At 47.5% G+C, this 20085-nt stretch overlaps 1 protein-coding gene across 2 annotated transcripts in view; it reads left to right on the top strand.

Moving 5' to 3' along the window:
- The window catches only part of B3gntl1 (UDP-GlcNAc:betaGal beta-1,3-N-acetylglucosaminyltransferase like 1), a 73336-nt gene that overhangs the window by 48323 nt on the left and 4928 nt on the right, over positions 1-20085 (top strand). The window contains exons 7-11 of one of the 2 annotated variants that reach the window (XM_057774427.1): positions 12718-12813; positions 14503-14627; positions 18997-19132; positions 19249-19317; positions 19729-19803. In XM_057774427.1, coding sequence (XP_057630410.1) covers positions 12718-12813; positions 14503-14627; positions 18997-19132; positions 19249-19317; positions 19729-19803 — 501 coding nt within the window. The remainder of the gene's footprint in view (positions 1-12717; positions 12814-14502; positions 14628-18996; positions 19133-19248; positions 19318-19728; positions 19804-20085) is intronic. The other variant, XM_057774428.1, reaches the window with a different exon arrangement.

Raw genomic sequence — 20085 nt, 5'->3', positions numbered from 1 at the left:
TGGCTGACTCGAGGGTTGGCCCATGCGATCCCTCTGGTCTGTGTGTCTGAGCCTACAGAGCTTGTTCTCATATGTCCCACTGAAACTTGAGGCTCAGAGCAGCCAAGACCTGCAGAAGGGAGGGGCAGATGTCTACTGGGCATTTCTCTGCCCAGCTGTGGGGCTTGTGTACTGTGGGATTATGACAGGACAGGGCCGTCCAGCATCTGCTGTCAGAGCGTGTCTTCAGAAACAAACAAAACCTCAACCCTACAATGAGGTTGCAGCTTAGTGCGTTTGCCAGCTATGCGTAAAGTCACAGATTCTGTCGTCAGCGCGGTCACACAGCCTCACGCAACTTAACCCTTAACTAAGACAGAAATGACAGGTGACAGAGCTAAGGGATGAGGGCAGGTTAAAAGAAAACTGCCTGGGGAAAGGGAATCTGAACCTAACTAGAGCAAGGTTGCTTGTCTGTGGGTTCTGAATGTTGTCCTGGGGCCCTGTGAACCACGAGGGTTGTCCTACATACTGTGGAGGACTGTTCCCCTTCCAGAGGCCAGGTATTTTCACTTCCTTTCTGCTCTGTTAGGCTGTGGCTCTCTGAGAGATTTGAGTGCCCTAGGTGTGTGGTTCATTTCTGCAGATCCTTGCTGTGTGTGGGCCCTGCTTCTGCCCTTTGTGTGAGGAGGTAGCACAAAGAAAACATACTGAGGGGACATTTGAATCCTTCCTTAGTTTCCGTGTCTGTACCTGATGGGCCTTTAGAGGGTTCTGTGGTTTGGTACACGTAAGTAACACTGGCCACAGGCTGCTGCTGGGTACTGAGGTTGTGTTGTGGCTATAGTTGGGTGATCACCTCAAAGGAAAGTATATATAGCCTCAGACATCTTGTCAACCTGTCCCCACTGGTTATAGGGTTAACTACTTATGGCTGAGACAAAGGCATTTCAGGAGTTAGTGAAGATCTTGGAAGTCCTCTGTTGAAGCCACACCCAGCTAACTACTAATGGCCTTTATCTTCTTCCCACAGTTCACTGGGTGGGAGCAGGGGTAAAGTAGGCAAGCCACAGGATTCTTAACCAGCCCTCCTCAAGGGATTCAGGAGTCACGAGTGTTAGCTCCCCCCCCCCATACACCTCCTTTCTCCTGTTTTACCACAGCTTGGTCCACAGGAGGAGCAAGTACTGTTGGCCTGTTCCATGGGCAGGGAAACTAAGTTTAAGCTTTTCCCAGGGATGAGGGAGTCTCAAGAATCCTGTGTTATCAAGTTCCTTGTAGGCAGAGTTCTGTCTGGTCCAGCACCCACAGGTAAAGGAGGCTACGGAGACCTCTGTATTCTGCCTTGGCACAAACCTAGAGTCACCTGGGGGAAGGGACCCTCAACTGAAGAATTTCCCTGATCGTATTGACCTGTGGTTGTGTCAGTGAGACATTTTATTAATTGCTAATTGATGTTGCAGGCCCAAACCCACTGTGGACAGTGCCATTCCAGATAGGTAGGCTTGGGCTCTCTAAGAAAAGATCGTTATCAGATCAAGCCAGTGAGCAGTGTTCTTCCATGGTTTTTGCTTCAAGCTCCTGCCTTACCTCAGTGACTGCTTATGACCTAGAAGTATAAGCCAAATAAACTCTTTCCTCCTAAAGTTGCTTTTCGTCGAATGTTATTATCACAGCAACAGAAAGAAAACTAGGGTAGCATATGTGAGGTGGTGGCCCATTGGCAGGTGAGCCCCAAAGATGGGGCTCTGCGAGCTGGTCTGCTCCTCCACACCAGCCATTACTAACAAAACCAGGCCACCCTACTCCTGGAGAGCACAGCTGAGCAGAGACGTTCCTCCTGTTAAGGTGAGCATCTCTGTCTTCAGCATTTTTATTTATTTATTTATTTATTTATTTATTTATTTATTTATTTATTTATTGGTTTTTCGAGACAGGGTTTCTCTGTGGTTTTTGGAGCCTGTCCTGGAACTAGCTCTTGTAGACCAGGCTGGTCTCGAACTCACAGAGATCCGCCTGCCTCTGCCTCCCAAGTGCTGGGATTAAAGGCGTGCGCCACCACTGCCCGGCTGTCTTCAGCATTTTTAACAATTGTTTTTGTTTACTGGACTATTTTTTATTGGAACATTTTCAGTTCATTGTTTGCAAACAATGTACAAGGATAAAACAGAAACACATTATACCATGCTTCCCCCAACTTCTAAAGCAAAAATAGAACCATGAAGAAAGAATAAGATTTCTAGAGACTTCCACTTAAAACAAAATTAAAAACCAGGCAGAAGTTGAAGACTTAGCCTCACTCTTCAGCCCAGGGTAGCCTGGAGCCGGAGGTCCTCTTGCCTCTGGGTCCAGGTGCTAGGATTTTAAGCATATGCCACCAAGGTCTTAATACCTGGGTAAGAGACTTCTTCCTGACCTGGTAACTGGATGATTTTGGCCTTCTAGACTAGGTCCAAAGACTGCTGTGTTCCAGGCTCATAGCTGTCCACTAGAGAGCTCTTGATCCCTGCCTCAAGGACAGTCTCTAGAAACTTCTGAGTCTAGATGTCAAGATTGGTGCTGGGACACTGTGCACTGGGGCCGGAAGTACTCAGCATGCTACTGGGTCACAGCCTCATAGACCCCAATGGGAGACTGCTGGGTGGAGACTTCAGGGGCTGAAGTGGGAGAAGAAAACACTGGATTTCAGCTTCCTGAGCGAGATTCTTCTTCAAATTTCGTACCAGGCGCTTGTGGAGCTGATCAGCCAAGATTATTACCTCGGATACATCGTGTTGGTAGTAAAGTTACCAGCACATCAAGATCTCAGGGGCACCTTCAGGGTTCCACCAATTTGTGTGAAATGGCATGCATCTCACACTTCACGTGTGGGAAGTGTTCTTTAGCGTTACCAAACATCGCTCCTACCAGTCACGACTCCAGGTGAACTGCTTTCAGGGGTCACCCCCATCCCAGGCCTGGGGATAGCCTTCCTGTTTCTGGGAGTTGCGGCCAACTCTAAGGGCCTCCTAAACGGGCCGCTTCACCTGGCGTAATGTCGACAGGGTCATCTGTGTCTCAGCGGCTGTCAGAACCTCGTCCTTTGGGGCTGAATCAGACCCCATGATGCGCTTGGGCTACATGCCTATCCGTGTTTGCCGTCATCTTCTGGCTGTGGCGAATGGGAGTTTACAGGCATCTGTTCCAGGCCCGCTTTCACTTCTTGGGTGTGCACCCGCAAGAGGAATTGCCAGATCATACGGTAATTCTATTTTCAATTGTTTTGAGGAACTGCTGAGCTGTTTTTCACAGCAGTTATACCAGCAGTGATGGGGGTAAGGGAGTCCCTGATTTCTTCATAGCCTTACCACACACCCCTAGCATCTGATTGCAGAGTGGGGGGACGGGGGGAGGCGGTTGATAGCAAATTCCTGTTTGGGGGCAAAGGTGATCTCATGTTTCTCTGGGGCCAAGCAAAGCTGAACGGCTGTTCATGTCTGTGTTGAGCTCACGGTGCCTTCTGTGAAGAAATGCCAGATCACATCTTTGGTCCATTTTAGTTGAAGCTGTTAGGTTTTTATTGCTAGTTTTTGTTGTTGGTTGATAGAGGCCTTATTAACATCCCACTCTGAGAGTTGTCTTTTCAGACCTCTTAATTGCATAGTGTGTTTCTGTGTATAATGCTCGTGTGTATGCTTAGGTGTGTGTGTGTACATGCAAACTTTCTGATGACGTCCTCTCAATACAGATCTGCTTGTGCTAGGGAGTGTAGGAGTCCCTTCAGGGTTATTGTCATCCCTTGTCAGCAGAGCTGGTCCAGATGTTTCAGGACCCTGAGGAAGGGGCCACAACTCTGTCGTACCCCTCAGGGCATCTTTTTCTCCTCTCCCTCCCTGTGAGGAAGGAACCTTGTTATTATCACTTACTGTCACCACAGTGAGATCCTGAAGTGCCCAGGCCAGGTATCCTGATGTCAACCTTGGGAACTGGGGAAAGTGGAGAGCCCTCTGACCTGAGGATGCCAGCAAGCCTGGCCTGTGCCTCTCCACCGCCTTCCCTGTGTCCCTGAGGTAGCAGAGGTAGAAGCGAAGGTATGGAATGACCAGGTGCCTGACGCCCATCTCTCACTCACCAGCAGAGGGGACTTGTTTTATGCTCTGGAATTATAGCATCCCCCAAACTGCCAAAGGATGCTTTTCTCTGGACTTCTCGTGCTGAGTCATAGGCTTAACAACGTCTTCGGAGGAAACCGTGACCCCTAAGTCAGTGATCAATGGGCCAAGGCCTCTGGTCCTCCCAAGCTTTAGTTTTTTTTTTTTTTTTTTTGGTTTTTCGAGACAGGGTTTCTCTGTGGTTTTGGAGCCTGTCCTGGAACTAACTCTTATAGACCAGGCTGGTCTCGAACTCACAGAGATCCGCCTGCCTCTGCCTCCTGAGTGCTGGGATTAAAGGCGTGCGCCACCATCGCCCGGCTCCAAGCTTTAGGTTTTTGCTAATGTGGGCTTGTTGTATTGGTAAGAGGGGAATAATCAGACAAGGTTATTTTATATCTCGTTAGGGTTGTAAGTAAAGGGACATATATGTACTCAGAAATCACCATACATAAAGGGACATATGTGCACTCAGAAATCACCATATGTAAAAGGACATATGTGCACTCAGAAATCACCTGCTGCCCTCATGCATCCCTGTTTAGGGACCCAGCTCAGTGACCACTAAACATATTACATTTCCCATCTTGACACGTGAAAACATAGGATTAGTCCAAGTAAATGGCATTTTAAATGTTGATTTAGAAAAAATGATACTGGAAAGTTTCTAAGGCATTGGTAGCCTTGCAAGTGCCATCTTGCTGGAATCCAAACTTTAAAAATCCCAAGCAGAAACAAGTTCTTAGGTTAGAACCTTCCTGAAGGACCAGAGTCACCAGAGCTGCCCACTTTCTCAGGATTGATAAATCTCCAGGACCCTATTGATTGCTCTCGCTTGACTCGCCCTGTGTCCACCATGAGCCAGGTATACATGTGTCCACATGTGGTCTATACCTGTACATGTCTGTGTGTGCGTGTGTGTCTTTGGAAGTATGTGTGGTGTGTGCCTACATTTCTGTGGCCAGGAATGTGTGTGCATAGTCTTACAGATTGATGTACTATGCTAAACTTCACTTAGCCTGGACCAAGTTTAGCATCCCTTCAAGAGCAGAGCCACAAAGAAACTAGGAATAGAAGGAACATAGCTCGGCATGTTAAAGGCTTTGTGTCAGAGCTGCGCCTAGAGATCACATTAGACTGAGTGAGAAAAGCCAAAAACCTATCTTCTAAAATCAACAGTATCTACTCCTTCACAGTGTGGGACTTGAAAGTCTAATCTTGAGCAATAAAGCAAAAAGGAAGAAAAGGGGTGCAAATAAGGAAGAAGTCAAGTTATTCCTATTTGCACCCAATATTATCCTATACTTAAAAGGCACACCCCCAAAAGACTCCACCAAAACACCAATGGAGTGAAAAATTCATTAATCAGACTTCTTTGGACCACCAGCTCCTAAATAATGACACAAAGACATTATATCCATTATGAAAGCTTGGCCTTAGCTTAGGGTTGTTCCCAATTAGCTCTTATAACTAAACTAAGTAATTTATATTAATCTACATTCTGCCAGATAGCTTGTTAACCTCCCAAGGTGTTGCTACCAACTTTCTCTGAGTGCCTATCTATGCCTGGAAGTCCACCTATCCTTTCTTGCCTAGCTATTGGCTTTTCAGTTCTTTATTAGACCAATCAGAGATCAAAGACCTAGGCATAAAACCAACTACACTGAACCTCATGGAAGAGAAAGTGGGAAGTACACTTGATCACATTGTCACAGGAGACCACTTCCTAAATATAACCCCAGTAGCACAAACACCGAGATAAACAATAAATAGGACATCCTGAAACTGAGAAACTTCTGTAAAGCAAAGGAAATGTTCAACAAGACAAAATGGCAGCCTACAGAATGGGAAAAGATCTCCACCAACCCCACATCAGACAGAGGGCTCATCTCCAAAATATGCAAAACTCAAGAAATTGGTCATCAAAAGAACAAATAATCCAATTAAAAAATGGGTACAGGCCTAAACAGAGAACTGTCAACAGAGGAATCTCAAATGGCTGAAAGACACTTAAGGAAATGTTCAACATCCTTAGTCATCAGAGAAATGCAAATCAAAATAACTCTGAGATTCCATCTTACACCGGAAAGAATGGCCAAGATCAAAAACACTGATGACAACTTATGCTGGAGAGGTTGTGGGGTAAAGGGAACACTTCTGCATTGCTGGTGGGAATGCAAGCTGGTACAATCCCTTTGGATGTCAGTGTGGCATTTCTCAGAAAATTAGGAAACAACCTTCCTCAGGACCCAGCAATACCACTTTTGTGTATATACCCAAAGGATGCTCAATCGTACCACAAGGACATGTGTTCAACTATGTTCATAGAAGCATTGTTTGTCATAGCCAGAACCTGGAAACAACCTAAATGCCCCTTGATCGAAGAATGGATAAGGAAAATGTGGTACATTTACACAATGGAGTACTACACAGCAGGAAAAAAATGACACCTTGAAATTTGCAAGCAAATGGATGGAGATAGAAAATATTGAGTTAGGTAACCCAAAGCCAGAAAGACAAATATATGTGCACTCACTCATATGTGGCTTTTAGACGTAAAGCAAAGAAAAACAGCCTACAAATCACAATCCCAGAGAACCTAGACAACAAAGACGACCCTAAGAGAAACATACATGGATCTAATCTACATGGGAAGTAGAAAACAAGATCTCCTGAGTAAATTGGGAGCATGGGGATCATGGGAGAGGGTGAAAGGGGAGGGAAGAGGGGGTGTGGAATGTAGCTCAATAAAAACAAAAGAACAGGGCTCAGCAATGGGGATAATAAACTAGGCTAGTATTTTTGTTTCCCAGTCCCCTGGCTGCCACTTTCCAGTTGTGTGTCCTTGAGTAAGACAAAGGAATGGCAAAACCCTCTTTACAGAACTCTGAGAGTAAGATAACAATCAGAAGGTACCTTAGGTGGGTGAGGAAGGACAGACATCTTTACACAGTGATCAAATGTCCTGCGTCATAAACCCATGCTGTAAGGAACAGTGTTGTCTCAGGACACTCCAAGTTCTCAGTACAGAGGTGATTTATTTGCCCCAGATGGACAAAAGGCAGGGAATAAGAAAGGGGATAGAGGATGAGGGAGAAGGGGAAGGGAGCAGGGATATTTGTCCAGAGGGGGACAAAGGACTGCCATGACCATAGGAAAATGACAGTTTATAAAAGTTAAAAGGGAAACCCTGTATTGGGATGAGGTGTTTAATTTAAATTGGGCTTTTTCGGTGGGCCAAAGGAGGCTTTTGATTTCTGGACTTCAATACTTTAATAGCTGGACCATGGTAGTCAGCCTCAGGAGGAGGAAGTGGCGAAATAAGGAAATAGGTCTTGGGGGCTAGCTTCAGAAATGTAATCTAATGTTTTTTAGCAAGGCAGAGTAGATGGGGGAGAAGGGCTGGCTGGAGTCCTTCCACATGCAGTCAAAGCCACCTAAAGATTTTATTTATTTTGAATTCCTGTATATGGGTGTTTGGCCGGTGCCAGTGGAGGCCACAGTGTTGTGCCTACATCTCTGGGATTTACAGATGTTTGTTAGCTGTGTGGGTACTTGGAACTGAACCCAGATCCTCTGGAAGAGCAGGAAGTTCCCTTAACCACTGACTCATCTCTCCAGATGTGCCAAAAATCACACTGAAGAAAAAAACCGTGCCTTCAGCAACTGCTGCTGGGAAGACTGGCACGCACGCTATCCACTGAACTACATCTCCAGCCTGAAAGTATTTTCTTCGTTTTGTTTTTGGAGCGCCTTTTGCTAGTACCTAGGATCCAGTTGAATTTTGCTTTGCATTTATTGACAAAGATTGTGTATGGTGTATGTGTGTTTTCCTTTTTTTTTTTTTTTAAACTTAATCTTGTGATCGTCAAATACAAAGTTACTTTCCAAAGCAGGCTCTATTTATTTATTGTCCACTTGCACTGGCTAGAATTTCACTCCCAGCATTGAACAGGGATGATGAGAGCAGACATTTCTGACCTCAGGGGCAGCCTTCCAGCATCTCACCATGTCATGCATGGCATCCACTGTGGATTGGTTCTGTTGTTTTTAAGCACTTCATAGCAAGTTAAGGAAATACATTCAACTCCTAACTTTTAAATAGCAGTATCCCTTTTATGTATTTTTGAGATAAGGTCTCTCTGGTGGAGCTCTGGCTGGAACTCACTACATAGACCAGGCTACCTTCAAATGCACGGAAATCTGCCTCTTGGATGCTAAGATTAAAGGCAGGTGCCTTGCTTGGCTAGTATCTCCAATTTAGATGTGAAAGCCAGTCCCAGAGGTTAAGCCACTTTCCCCTGGGTCACAGGCCACTCGACAGAGTAGCACTTGAGGCTCTAAACTGGAGCCGTTAGCAAGGCCTCTCCAGTGGGGCAGAGCATCAGCCTTGGGACAACCTCTGATTCTGTCCCTTTGGACATCCAAATCCAGTCTAAGATTCTAGCTGCAGGAGTCAGGATGACAGTGATGGGGAATGGGGGCAGATGACTTGATAATAGTGCTGAGTGTCTGGGCCTTGTGCCATGGGGAGGAACCTCTCCTTAGGAGATGCGAGGGGACAGGGTATATAAGCATCTCCTCTGAGGTGGGGGGAGGCTCAACTTTGGAGAGTTCTAGCAGTGAACTGAGCTTGCTGAGGCTAGGTTCAATTTGACCTCTGTAGAAAGACTATAAGCCGGGCCTGATAGCACAGCCTATAGTCCCAGTCATACTGGAGACTGGGACTGAAGCTGAAAGTTAAAGACCAGCTTATTGTAGAATATTATTTTAAGATGTGTTACATTTGTTTATGCCGTGGAACATTTGTTTTAATGGTGCAAAGATGTGTTACATTCTTTTATGTTGTATTTAACTCTGTGTTACTTTGCCTGTTTAAAATACCTGATGGTCTAATAAAGAGCTGAACAGCCAATAGCAAGGCAGGAGAAAGGATAGGCGGGGCTGCAGGCAGAATAAATAGAAGGAATTTAGGAGAAGAGCAGGAGAGATCAAGGAGCGAGAAAAGAAGGAGCCAACCACGGGGTAAGAGTAGAAAATAAGACTATAGAAGTAAGAAAAGAAAAAAGCCCAGAGGCAAAAGGTAAATGGGATAATTTGAGAAAAGCTGGCTAGCCGTAAGCCAAGCTAAGCCCAGGTATTTATAAGAAAGAATAAGACTCCATGTGTGTATTTATTTTGGAGCTGGGTGGTGGGCCCCAAAGAAGCCAAAAGAATAAAACAACCAACACCACCAGCCAGGGTAACTTAGTGCCTCAAAATAAAAAGCAGAGAGGACTGGGAATGTAACTCTTGGTAGGATGCTTGTGAGAATTTCTGGAATCAATGGAACAAAACAAAAAGAAAGACCTCTAAATAACCTCCCAAAATAAATAAATCATATAGATAACTCTATATTGACTAGCATCTACAGCCCATCGTCCCTGTGGGGCTAGTGCTTGGTTCCCGTGGTTCCTGGATACCACAAGATGCCCCGAATCCCGTTCTAATAGGATCCTTGAGGCTCAGATAGAAATGAGAAGGTCCCGGAGTCCAAACCCCACTAAGCCTCTGTGTCAAGAAGTGGAAATAGGAGCTAGAAAGCTTAAACACACTCACTCTTGCAAAGGAACCAGGTTGTTCCCAGCACCCACAGGGCACCTCACAATCATCTGTGTCTCCAGTCCCTCTCTATCCAATGTCCTCTTCTGACCCCTGAGGGTACCCAGCGCGAACATGATGGAGGGGCGTACATACGTGCAGGCAACATACTGATACACATAAAGTCTTTAAAAGATACGGAGCTGGGTGTGGTGGCACATGCCTTTAATCCCAGCACCTGGAAGGCAGAGGGAGGTAGATCTTTGTAAATTTGAAGCCAGCCTGGTCTGCATAGTGAGTTCTAGGACAGCCAGAGCTACATAGTAAGACCCTGTCTCAAAAAACAAAACAAAACAAAACAAAAAAGCCAGGGAGCTGAGGCTTATACTTATGGATTGAATCCTGAAGCCTGAAAGTGGTTGCTTTTAGGGTTTCCAGGGTCCTAGTGTCTGTGGCTCAGTATTGGAGCACACAGACCTTGTTTGAGCACCCTCTGTGTGGTCACTTCTGTGTGAGTGGGTGTTATCCGAACTGCCAGATACTTGGACCCTTGATAAGAATCTGGAAAAATTCCTCCTTCCTCTTCCAACATCTGGCTGCCCATCAGTTGTCTGGTGTCAGTGACCCTCGTGGACTGGAACTACCCAAGGGAAGACGGCTTTTCCAGCAGTGATGTTGGCATGGCCCTTTGCCCATGGCTCCCTCATCTCCAGCTGCCACCTTCAAGCTGCTGAGGATGGATGTAGAAACTTCTCCAGGCACTGCTGGATCCTGGCTCCCCCAGATGTCAGTGTCTGTCCTGTCCCCTGTTGCTCCCCCACTGCCTGAGCCATCTCCCTGACTACCCGATGAAGCAGTCTCATTTCTTTTTGACAGCCATTTCCTTGGAACAAAAGCTGGAAGTCTATCCCTCCATCAGGGGCTGAGGCAGACTTCAGGGAGGTGTGAACTAGACTATTGGGAGGGGCTCCCTTTGATGCTTTTTCTTGGTGTGACGTTCCTAAAAGCCCAGGGCCTTGGGATCTCTCTGTAACCCTGCTCAGCCACCATAGCCTGGAACCTAGCCACATAGCTGACCTTCACCGCTCTAATGGGCTACTACAGTTGAGTGGTGGCGATGAGGTGGCCATCATGCCAAAGACACGCCTAGACACTCACCCCTGGAGAGTCCTCCTGCTACTGACTGGGGGGGATAGTAGAGAAAGGAGACCGTTCATCAGGGCAGACTCTTGAAGCAGGTGATGCAGGAGTTAGGGGCTGTGTATCTTCCTTATGAGGATTGTGGCCTTTTTCCCCATCAAGGGCATACCTGGCTTAGGCATGCTTCAGTCCCCTCCCCATTGTCTGCTTTGAGAACTATTATTTGTTTTTTTTAAATTGATTATATTTTTTTGAGCTAGAGTCTCATGTAGCCGACGCTTGTCTTGAACTCCTGATCTTCCTGCTGTAGCCTCCTGAGTGTTGAGGTAACAGGTGTGGTTTTAAGATTGTTTAAACATTGATCGATTCTATATGTGAGCATGCTTCTTCTATTACCCATATATGGAGGTCGGAGGTCAGCTTGAGAGAGGCTGTTTTCTCCTTCCATGTCAATTTCCAGAGATTGGACTCAAGCCGTCAGGCTTGGTGGAAAAGACCTTCATTAAACCTAATTTTAAAAAGTTCTTTTTATTGTTTATTCATTGACATGTATGTATGTATACGTTGGCATGCCGTGGTACGTCACCAGTGCTTAGGTTATAGGTGTGTGTTACCACATCCAACAAGATTTGGCTGCTCTTTTACCTTTCTGATATAGACATTTGTCCTGGGTTCAGCTGAGACTGGGCTCAGACTATTTGTAGTCAAGGTAACGCAAGTGTAAAAATCTTTCTCCCAGGAGATGCTCTCTGGGCACTCTCTGCCCTCAGGAAGCTCCAGCCAGTGCTAAGAGGCCAATCATACATGTCTGCATGTCAGTATGATGACAGTAAGCTCTAGGGAGGGTGTCCCGGGGAAGAGCCTTTTAACTAATGACATGTTGGTCAGGATGCGTAGGAGCTGGCTACTAAGAAGGTACGGCGGTGTATGAAAACGGATAGGTATGTTCCATGTACACGACAAACCCTAAAGTCCTAAGCAGTGGAGGCACCGACCTTAACTGAGTTCTGAGGAGCACCAGACTTGGTGCCAGGGTTTTGTGTACATTATATCAGCCGATGCTCTCAACAGCCCAGGGCTTTTCTTGGCAGAGCTCTGGGTGTTACCAAATGCTACTGCATCTATCTAGGCTCTCATCCTCAGTCTGTTTTTGGTGCATTTGTCCTGGGGTAAATACCACCTACTCCATGGGTATGGTCCTATTCTGTGACTGCTAAACTCTGTTCACGAGCATTTTTGTGGCCTCTGTTCATAAGGATCACTTATGTGTGCTGCTTCCATCCGGTGATCCTGGCTACATAGAGTGACTTAGAAGGACTCTGCACAACTGTTTTTGGAAGAGATTGTGAAGAGGGTGTTGGTTCTTTAAGCATTTGGCACCGTTCACCAGAGACCCACCTGGCCATGGCTTTTTTATTTTTTATTTTATTTTAATTTATTTATTTATTTGTGGGAAGGCTCAGGTCTCAAGCTATTAGAAATTACTCAGGTTTTGTGTCTTGAGTCAGTTGTGATATTTGTGTCATTCCAGGAAGCCATATTGAGCTTCATTATCTAGTCATGGTTGGTATCCTTTCTTGCTCCTTCAGATTTCTCTTCTTGCAATTAGAAACAGTGTGTTTACTGTCGGTCCCCACACACAGCTTCACCTCCTGCATAAGCAGAGGGTTCCCTAATATGCTTAGCAGTGAGCATTAGCTGGAGAGTGGGGACCTGGGAGTAGCCTGGGTTAATTACCTCCTGTCTGGTGAATCCTGTTCCCACAAAGAAGGGGCATAAATTCTTTTGTCACTTTCTTAATGACACATGAGTAACAGACTGTAGGTTGTTCCTGACAAGCTGGTCTTTCCTATCAATGACATCGGTGCTAATTTCTCTTTTCTCTTAGGTGTTCACCTCCCACGGCCCCACAGTGATCATGCCCACGTGGTTCTGCTCTCGGGCCTGGTTTTCCCATGTGGGCCTGTTTGATGAAGGAGGACAGGTAAGTGCCAACCAGTAGAACTTGGGCTCTTTCTGGGTTCCCCTAGGTGTGTGTATGGGTGCCTGCAGGGCACCGATAAGGCCAGGGTTTTCAGGAAATCATTTCAGACTCTTTCCTGTAGCACGAATAATACAAATCCAGAGACAGAACTTGGGGTTCACAACCTGAAGGTCAGAAAAGCAAAACAGCCAGTCCCTGACTCTTACCTCTCTTTAGTCCAAAATGACGATCCTGCCTCCAGGAATCTCAGAATGAGACTGTGTCTGTGAGCTGTCTCCTTCCGTTTTATATTCCTTTCTAGGGCTGGGATTAAAGGCATGTGCCACCTGGTTTCTGTGGCAAACTAGTGTGGCTACTCGGATTAAAGGTGTGTGTCGTCATTGCCTGACCTCTAGTGGCTTTAGCCTTGCCTCTGGTCTTCAGGCAAGATTTATTTATCAATACAAGTATACCACTGCACTTTCCATCACCCCCGTGGTACTCGTCATTGTACTGACTGCAGTGGGTTTCAGTGAACATGCTCGGAGCCACGTCTCTGGTGCATCTTGGCTGTGGGCTCACGGTACCTCAGCTTGCATTAATGGCTGTTGGTGGGAAACGGTAGGTGGTAAGGAAGGTATTAGCTACATTGTCTCTACCTCTGGGTCTATTGAATCCTCAGGGCTGGCTTGTATCCTGCAGGGAGCCGGCTAACCGGCCATATGGCCTTTCTGTCCTCCAGCCCCTGCCTAGCAGTAGTGAACATTTTCACCCCCCAAGCAACATCTCTGCTGGTGAGCCTGACCCTAGTCTGAGCTAAGCCCTTCCTCAGATCTGTTTTGTGTTATTTACTCTCCGTTTTGAAACCAGTTTGAGTCGGTATTGATTTTTCCATCCAAAACGTTCCCACCTCCACACCTTCCTGTTTGTTAAGGCTGTATGATACAGCTCAGAGACCTGTCTCAAGTTTTGTTACTAAGCACATTGGTTTTGGTGTGGGAGGAAGTGAGTTTTCATCAAGGCAGTATTTGTTCTGCTTGAGACAAGTGTACTTTTCACCTCCCTGTCTTCTCTGCTTATTTCCTGGTTCCTGGCTCAACATCGCCCCCTTCTGACCATGATGTTAAAATACAACCTTATAACAGACTGCACTCAGATGATATCCTTGCCTTCTGAAGCATCCAATCTCCCCCTTTTCAGCATCTCATTGTGGGCCTCCTGGGAAACCATCCCCTTTTTGCCACATTGATGAGATTTCCGTTTTCCAAGGCCATGCGGCTCTGTGCTCACTGATTGCTGATAGTTTGCCCCAAGACCTTTTCTGCCCCACAGAGTAGAATTTAAGACAGGACTGGACTTCAGATCCACACACAGCCTACCCTCTGCTTCATCCTCATGTCTTTCCTAGAGTTCATTCCTCACCTGCTCAGGAAACAAGTTACTAATCTCCATTTCTTTCATGTGATCTGCACCAACCTACATCACCCTTGAGTATCAACAGTGGATTCTTTTATTGAGGCAAAGTCTGGCTGTGGCGTTCAGGTTGAGCACTAGCTTCTGGGCTCAAGCAATCCTGTGAGCTCTGCCTCCCAGAGAGCTGGGGCCACAGGGGCGCCACCATCTTTGGCTCTAAACAAAACACCCTTCCACAGCTCCTGACGGCCTGGGTCAGTACCCAGCGTGGTGAGCACTGTCTTCTGGCTTTTTCAGGGGGTACCAGAGGACTTGCTGTTCTTCTATGAGCACCTTAGGAAAGGGGGTGGCGTCTTCCGTGTGGACCACAGCCTGCTCCTCTACCGCTATCACCCATATGCAGCCACACACTCGGTCCTTGAGTAAGTAGGACATACCAAGTCCTGGAAATTCCTGGGACGGCAAGGACAGGTAAGGTGCCGGTGCGGCCGGGCCCAGATCACTTGTAAGTCACTGGTGTGATTGGAGTCAGGACTTCATGAAGCTCATAAGGGTGGGGTGTAGGGAATACCACTGAGGAGGAAGGTGGTGGGGTCAGAGTATACTGTAGCACCTCATAGTAAGTCCTTCAGGACTACCGGGTGTCTTGTTTCAGAGGTCAGGAAATATCAGTGCCAAAGCCAAATACCGGTTTCCCTGATTGTGTGAGAAGGCTTGCTCTCAGCTTTGTTCTCATTTGCTCTAACCTAGCATAGCTCACCGTGGGACCCAAGAAAAGATCTGATGGGCTAACAACCGTCTGTAGCAACCTTTCCACTTTTCTTTGGCGCGGGCCATCCGTCCTTGGCCCTCCAAGCCCACTGGTTAAAGGTGTGGAACCAAGCTTGCTCTTAGTATAAAAGAGAGAGCTTCTTAACTCTTCAGTCTGTGCTGTGTATGAGACAGAGGTGTTACAAGAGAATGAGCAACAGACCTTGTTTCTCACTAAAACCTCAGTCACATTAGCAAACTAGGTTCAGCAGTGCTTATGAAACGGATACAAATCAAGAGTACAACTCTTAAAAAAATCAACTAGTGTGGATTTACACCATCCTGTGTAAACTGCATCTGTGTTAAAACACAGCAGTGTTTCTCCCAAGAAGGAACCCCTTCCCAGTGTCCACTGATAGAGGTAGAAATTAGTCGCAGAACACTGTGGGAGCTATCTGGGCACCAAGCTGCAGGTGTTTCCAGTACCGATTCTACTGGCTGACCGAAAATCTACACCCATCTCCCGTCAGCCTGTAGGCTGCGTGAGCGTGAGAGGCCTTGAGATGCGGTCATTTGTATAACGGGAGTCCTTCCCATGCTCGTCCGTGAGGCTCGACTCCTGGGTGGTGGCTCGCAGCCCACCCAGCAGGCACTCCTCACGCCCTCAGCAGAGCGGCCTGTGTAGACAGAGTTCATGCCTTTGTGTTTTCACAGTAAGCTTTGCCACCCACAGCATAAAAATAAGTGATCTAATGTGAGTTTCTGTGTCGGATTAAAGTCTTTAAGCTGTGAGCCGCACCACCTCCCAGGATAGCAGCTGTAATTACAACGTGAGGCTCGCTTGAGAGTTGTCTTTGTCTAATCTATCAGAAGTCTTCAAGTGGCAATACCTGATTCTGTCGTTTTTATTTCCAGCTCAAAATGGTCTGAATTTGTGTCATTTGTCTTTGCGTGTGTGTTTAGTACCTCAGATACCAAAGGTCATAGAGGAGAATAGCCCCTTCAGGAAATCAAGCATTCCTTAAACCCGTGAGCTGTTGAACCGACTGTTGCCACTTCATCTGCTGCCTTCATACTTTCACTGAGGGTTCTTTCATCTTATGATAGGTTTAACCTTTTATGATATCCAGGCTGCTTATATTCTGCAAGCTGTTAGCTTCCTATTGTCACAGTTGAGGTCTGAAGAGAAGTATGTTTCTGACCTTGTTCCCTGGCAGTATGATGCTTGGGTTTGTGCTTTTATCAAATATTTGGAGAGAACTAAATGGGGCCCTTTTCCCCAGATAAGTGCAGCAACAAGATGCACCTCAAAAGTAGGGATGAGGGGACCAGACTCGTCCTGACTCCTGGTATTCAGCCCAAGATGGCTTGTGCTGACATACGGCTGCTGTGGTACCTGACGGGACAGGTGGGCCATCCCCTGTGTGCCTCTGGCAAGATTTTTATAGCCTTTTGTTTCTGGCCACAGGTGCTACTGACCAGTGACCATGCCTTCTGGGAATTAGGGGCCTTTCCCACCCCATCAGCCACTGCTTACCCATGGACTCTTGTGGGGTGGTACAGTGCTGAGTCTGTGATCATTCAGCCTCAATGTAGGCATTTGGGTCCAAGAAAACCAGTTCCCTTAGCTGTTGACCCCAGCTCTAAGTTGATGGTCTCTTAACAAAAAGAGACAAACTTTCTGGGTGCCAGATGGCCTTTCTCAAGGCAGATTCCTAGGGGAAACAAGACCAGTGCAGGATGCTCTAGCAAGGCCCAGATGTCCAGCAGTTTCTGCATCACACCTTTTAATAACTCCACGCCAACCCCCCTTCCCATTAGAAGCCACCTAACAAAACTCAGGATGCTAAGGGCCCTACAGCTAGAGCCCAGTCCTGGTGGACAGGTTTGGGATTGCTGTATAAAATCATTGGTGCCCATGGTTTTGGGAAACCAAGTTGACTTCACTGTCCAGTTAAACCCACCATCCTGTAAGTAAGCTTCACAGACGGAGCATAGCAGGATCAGGATTTTTCTCACGCAGAGATACCCCAGTGGACCCAGCGAGTGCGTGGGCAGGATCTCACCGACACATCATCCGTGCTTAGTCTCTAACAGGAGCTGCTGTTGTATGTGTTTACTTACCTATGACCATGCCACACACATACATGCAGAAAGGCACATGTGAACATATACCACACAAGGGCACTGTGCATGTACCCTCATGGATTTGATGCATACATCACATCTTGCTCAGGGACTGACCAGAACAGACCTCTTGAAGTGACCAAGGCTGTGGGAACAAACTCTCAGGGTGTCCTCAGAGGTCAAGTGAGGACAAGCAGCCTCTAGGCAAGGCATTCCTTGAGGAGCCTGAGAGGACATAGAGATGCCTCATAGCACCTGCTACATCTCCTGTGTTCATATCCATGAACCCTCACAGTGGGCTGTCTCCATGCAGGTTTCCTGCAAAGGCCCTTGCTGGAGGCAGAAGGGGGCACTTGGGGCTAAGATGAGATGGAGGTTGGCCTGCTGGCATCTCATAGGGTCTGAGAAGCCTGTGCCTGGGGTTGCTTCATCCTCATTTTGAGAACCCTCACCTACACTTAGAGCAGACAGATGGGTGTGTCAACACCTCTGCTGGGGGTGCCAGCCAGTCTTGATCTTTTGCCTTTGACTCTATCCTCCTGCCTTCTGCTCCCATATTGAAACTGGCTGGGACCATTACTCTAAAGTTGGCTGAGAGATAGAAATCAGAAGGGCCTTTCTTGGCTTATGACATTGCTGAAGTATCTGACCCTTGCTTGAGCTCTGATGTGAGATCAAGGTTCTCACTCTCAGGGTCTTCCCTTGCCTTGGGTGACAGTATGGCTGCAGAGAGGTATATGTATGGGGCTGAAGCATGTCCTGTGTGTGACTTTCTCTTATAATGGGGGCACTGCAGCCATCGAGAGAACTGGCTGGGGTTCAGGATTAAATGTTGTTCCCCAGAACCTCCAGGGAATCCCCTACCAAAACCACTGAGCTCGGCACAACCCTAATTAGAATGTTTTCACACAGGAGATCTCAGGGAAATGCTGAACAGGCAAAGCATGCTTTGATGTGGGTAGTGACATCAGGAGGTGCAGCCCTGAATACAAGGGAGGCACCATCCAAAGGACAGAGTGCTAGGGTCTGGGAGGCCCTTAGATGAGGGGCAGCAGGTGAGAAGATCTCAGGAGAAAGAACCAGCTCTGGAGATCTTCTTCCAAGGGCCCTACTATGCCCAGAAAGGGACATCTAGGGTAGAAAGTTTATTTCCTAGTGTGACTATGACCTATTTACCCAGGCCTTCCTTGTGAGTATTGACTCCTCTGTGAAATTAGGCCAGGGTGGTTTTGTCCACTCTCCTTTTCTCTTTCTAACTCAGAAGGACTAGTTGCCACATTTAGAATTTGGAACCTGGGGAGATTGAACTTAGGTCCTCATGTTTCTGCAGCAAGCACTTCACTGACAGAGCCAGGTTCAGTCTCTAGCACCCACATAAAAAGCAACACACACCTGTAACCCCAGTGCCGAGAAGGGAAACAGGATCCCTGAAGCTTGCTGGTAGTCTTGCTGAGTTGGCGAGCTCCAGGTTCAGTCCCGTCTCAGGCAGGGTAGAGAATGATAAGATACCCGATGCCAGCCACTGGGTTTTGCATGAACCCTCCTGTTTGTGCACACGTATACACACCTGCCACATACTGGAGGCACTTGTGTGCTGGTAGAACTGGCAGCTGTGGAGAGGCCCCCATCCATCAAGTCTGTATTTCTCAGGGTCCCAAATAGAAATCGGGATCAATAAGAGTGGCTAAAGGCTTCCCAAAGAGCATTGCTGTACATGGTGGCTCATGGTGACCCCTAACTATGACAGTGGTCGGTAGAGTCAGATCTCCCTTGGTTTAGACTTCATGTGCCCCCACCCCCAAACGGGGTAAGCCTAAATATGCAGGAGCCGTTCATGTGTGTCCCCAGGGCTAAGGTGGCTCTGGAGCCCACAACATCTGGCCAGCCCTGGCTTTCCCCTCTGCTTGGCTACAGGGTTACCATCTGGACCCACCGTGTCCACTTCCTGGAGGAACAAGTCCTACCCCGTTGGAAGTCCTTCACCATTTGGAATGCGGGCAAGCAGGGGCGTAGGTTATATCGCAGCCTGACAGCAGCCAGCCGATGCAAGGTAGGACCCTGTCCTCCTCATCCCGTTGGCCATTATCCTGACTCCCTCAATCCTGTCATGTCTTTACCTTACACCCGCAACCACCATCTGACCTGCCTGTCCGTGTTCACCCCCAGGTGGTGGCCTTCTGTGATGTTGACGAGAACAAGATCAGAAAGGGCTTTTACTGCCATGAGGAGTCTCAGGTATGGAGCCGTGTGCAGACCACCAAAGCACCTTACAGGGGAGAATCATCCATACCATGCCAGCTTTCCCTTATACTTCGGCATTTTTGACTCTGCCCAAAAACATAGCCCTCAGCCCTCAAAGAGTCTTCAGGATCCCTTAGGACTCTGCCCCCATCCTTGAGGAAACGGCTACATGTTCCTTCGGTATGGGCATCAATGTGGCATACCAGAGTTGGTTCTTGTGGCTATCAGGTGGCTGTGGCTGCCAGAATCCGGGACACAACCACCTGTCCTGCCCCAGCTGGCCCAAGATTCCCATTAGCTACTTGACCACAAGCTACTGTGAGTAGAGGCTATGGTTAGGACAGGATCCAGGGAGTTCCTTCTGCGTGACACCCTAGTGACTCATGGTTGGCACCATCTTTATAGGAGAGACCCAAGCCGAAGGTCCCCATCCTGCACTTCCAAGCTGCCCGGTCCCCCTTTGTCATCTGTGTGAAGCTGGTGAGTGTTGGCTCTGGTTGTGGGGCTCCTCGGTGCTTTCCCACTCTGACCCAGTGACTAAAACCAAGGACAAGACCTGACCGTGGGCACTGGAGCATAGCCCGCTACCTGTATCCTTATTGTAAAGGTAGTGGTATCTTGTTTGTGTTTTAGTAAGTAAGCTTGCCTGGAAGATCAGGGTGCAAAGCCACACTAGTCAGCCATGCAGTGGTAGCACACACCGTTAATCCCAGCAGCCACACTAGTTAGCCATAGAGGCCAGGTGGCGGGTGGTATATACAT

Source organism: Chionomys nivalis, chromosome 7 (genome assembly GCF_950005125.1).
Source record: "Chionomys nivalis chromosome 7, mChiNiv1.1, whole genome shotgun sequence".
Taxonomy (NCBI): domain Eukaryota; kingdom Metazoa; phylum Chordata; class Mammalia; order Rodentia; family Cricetidae; genus Chionomys; species Chionomys nivalis.
This window is presented reverse-complemented; position numbering and strand designations above follow the sequence as displayed.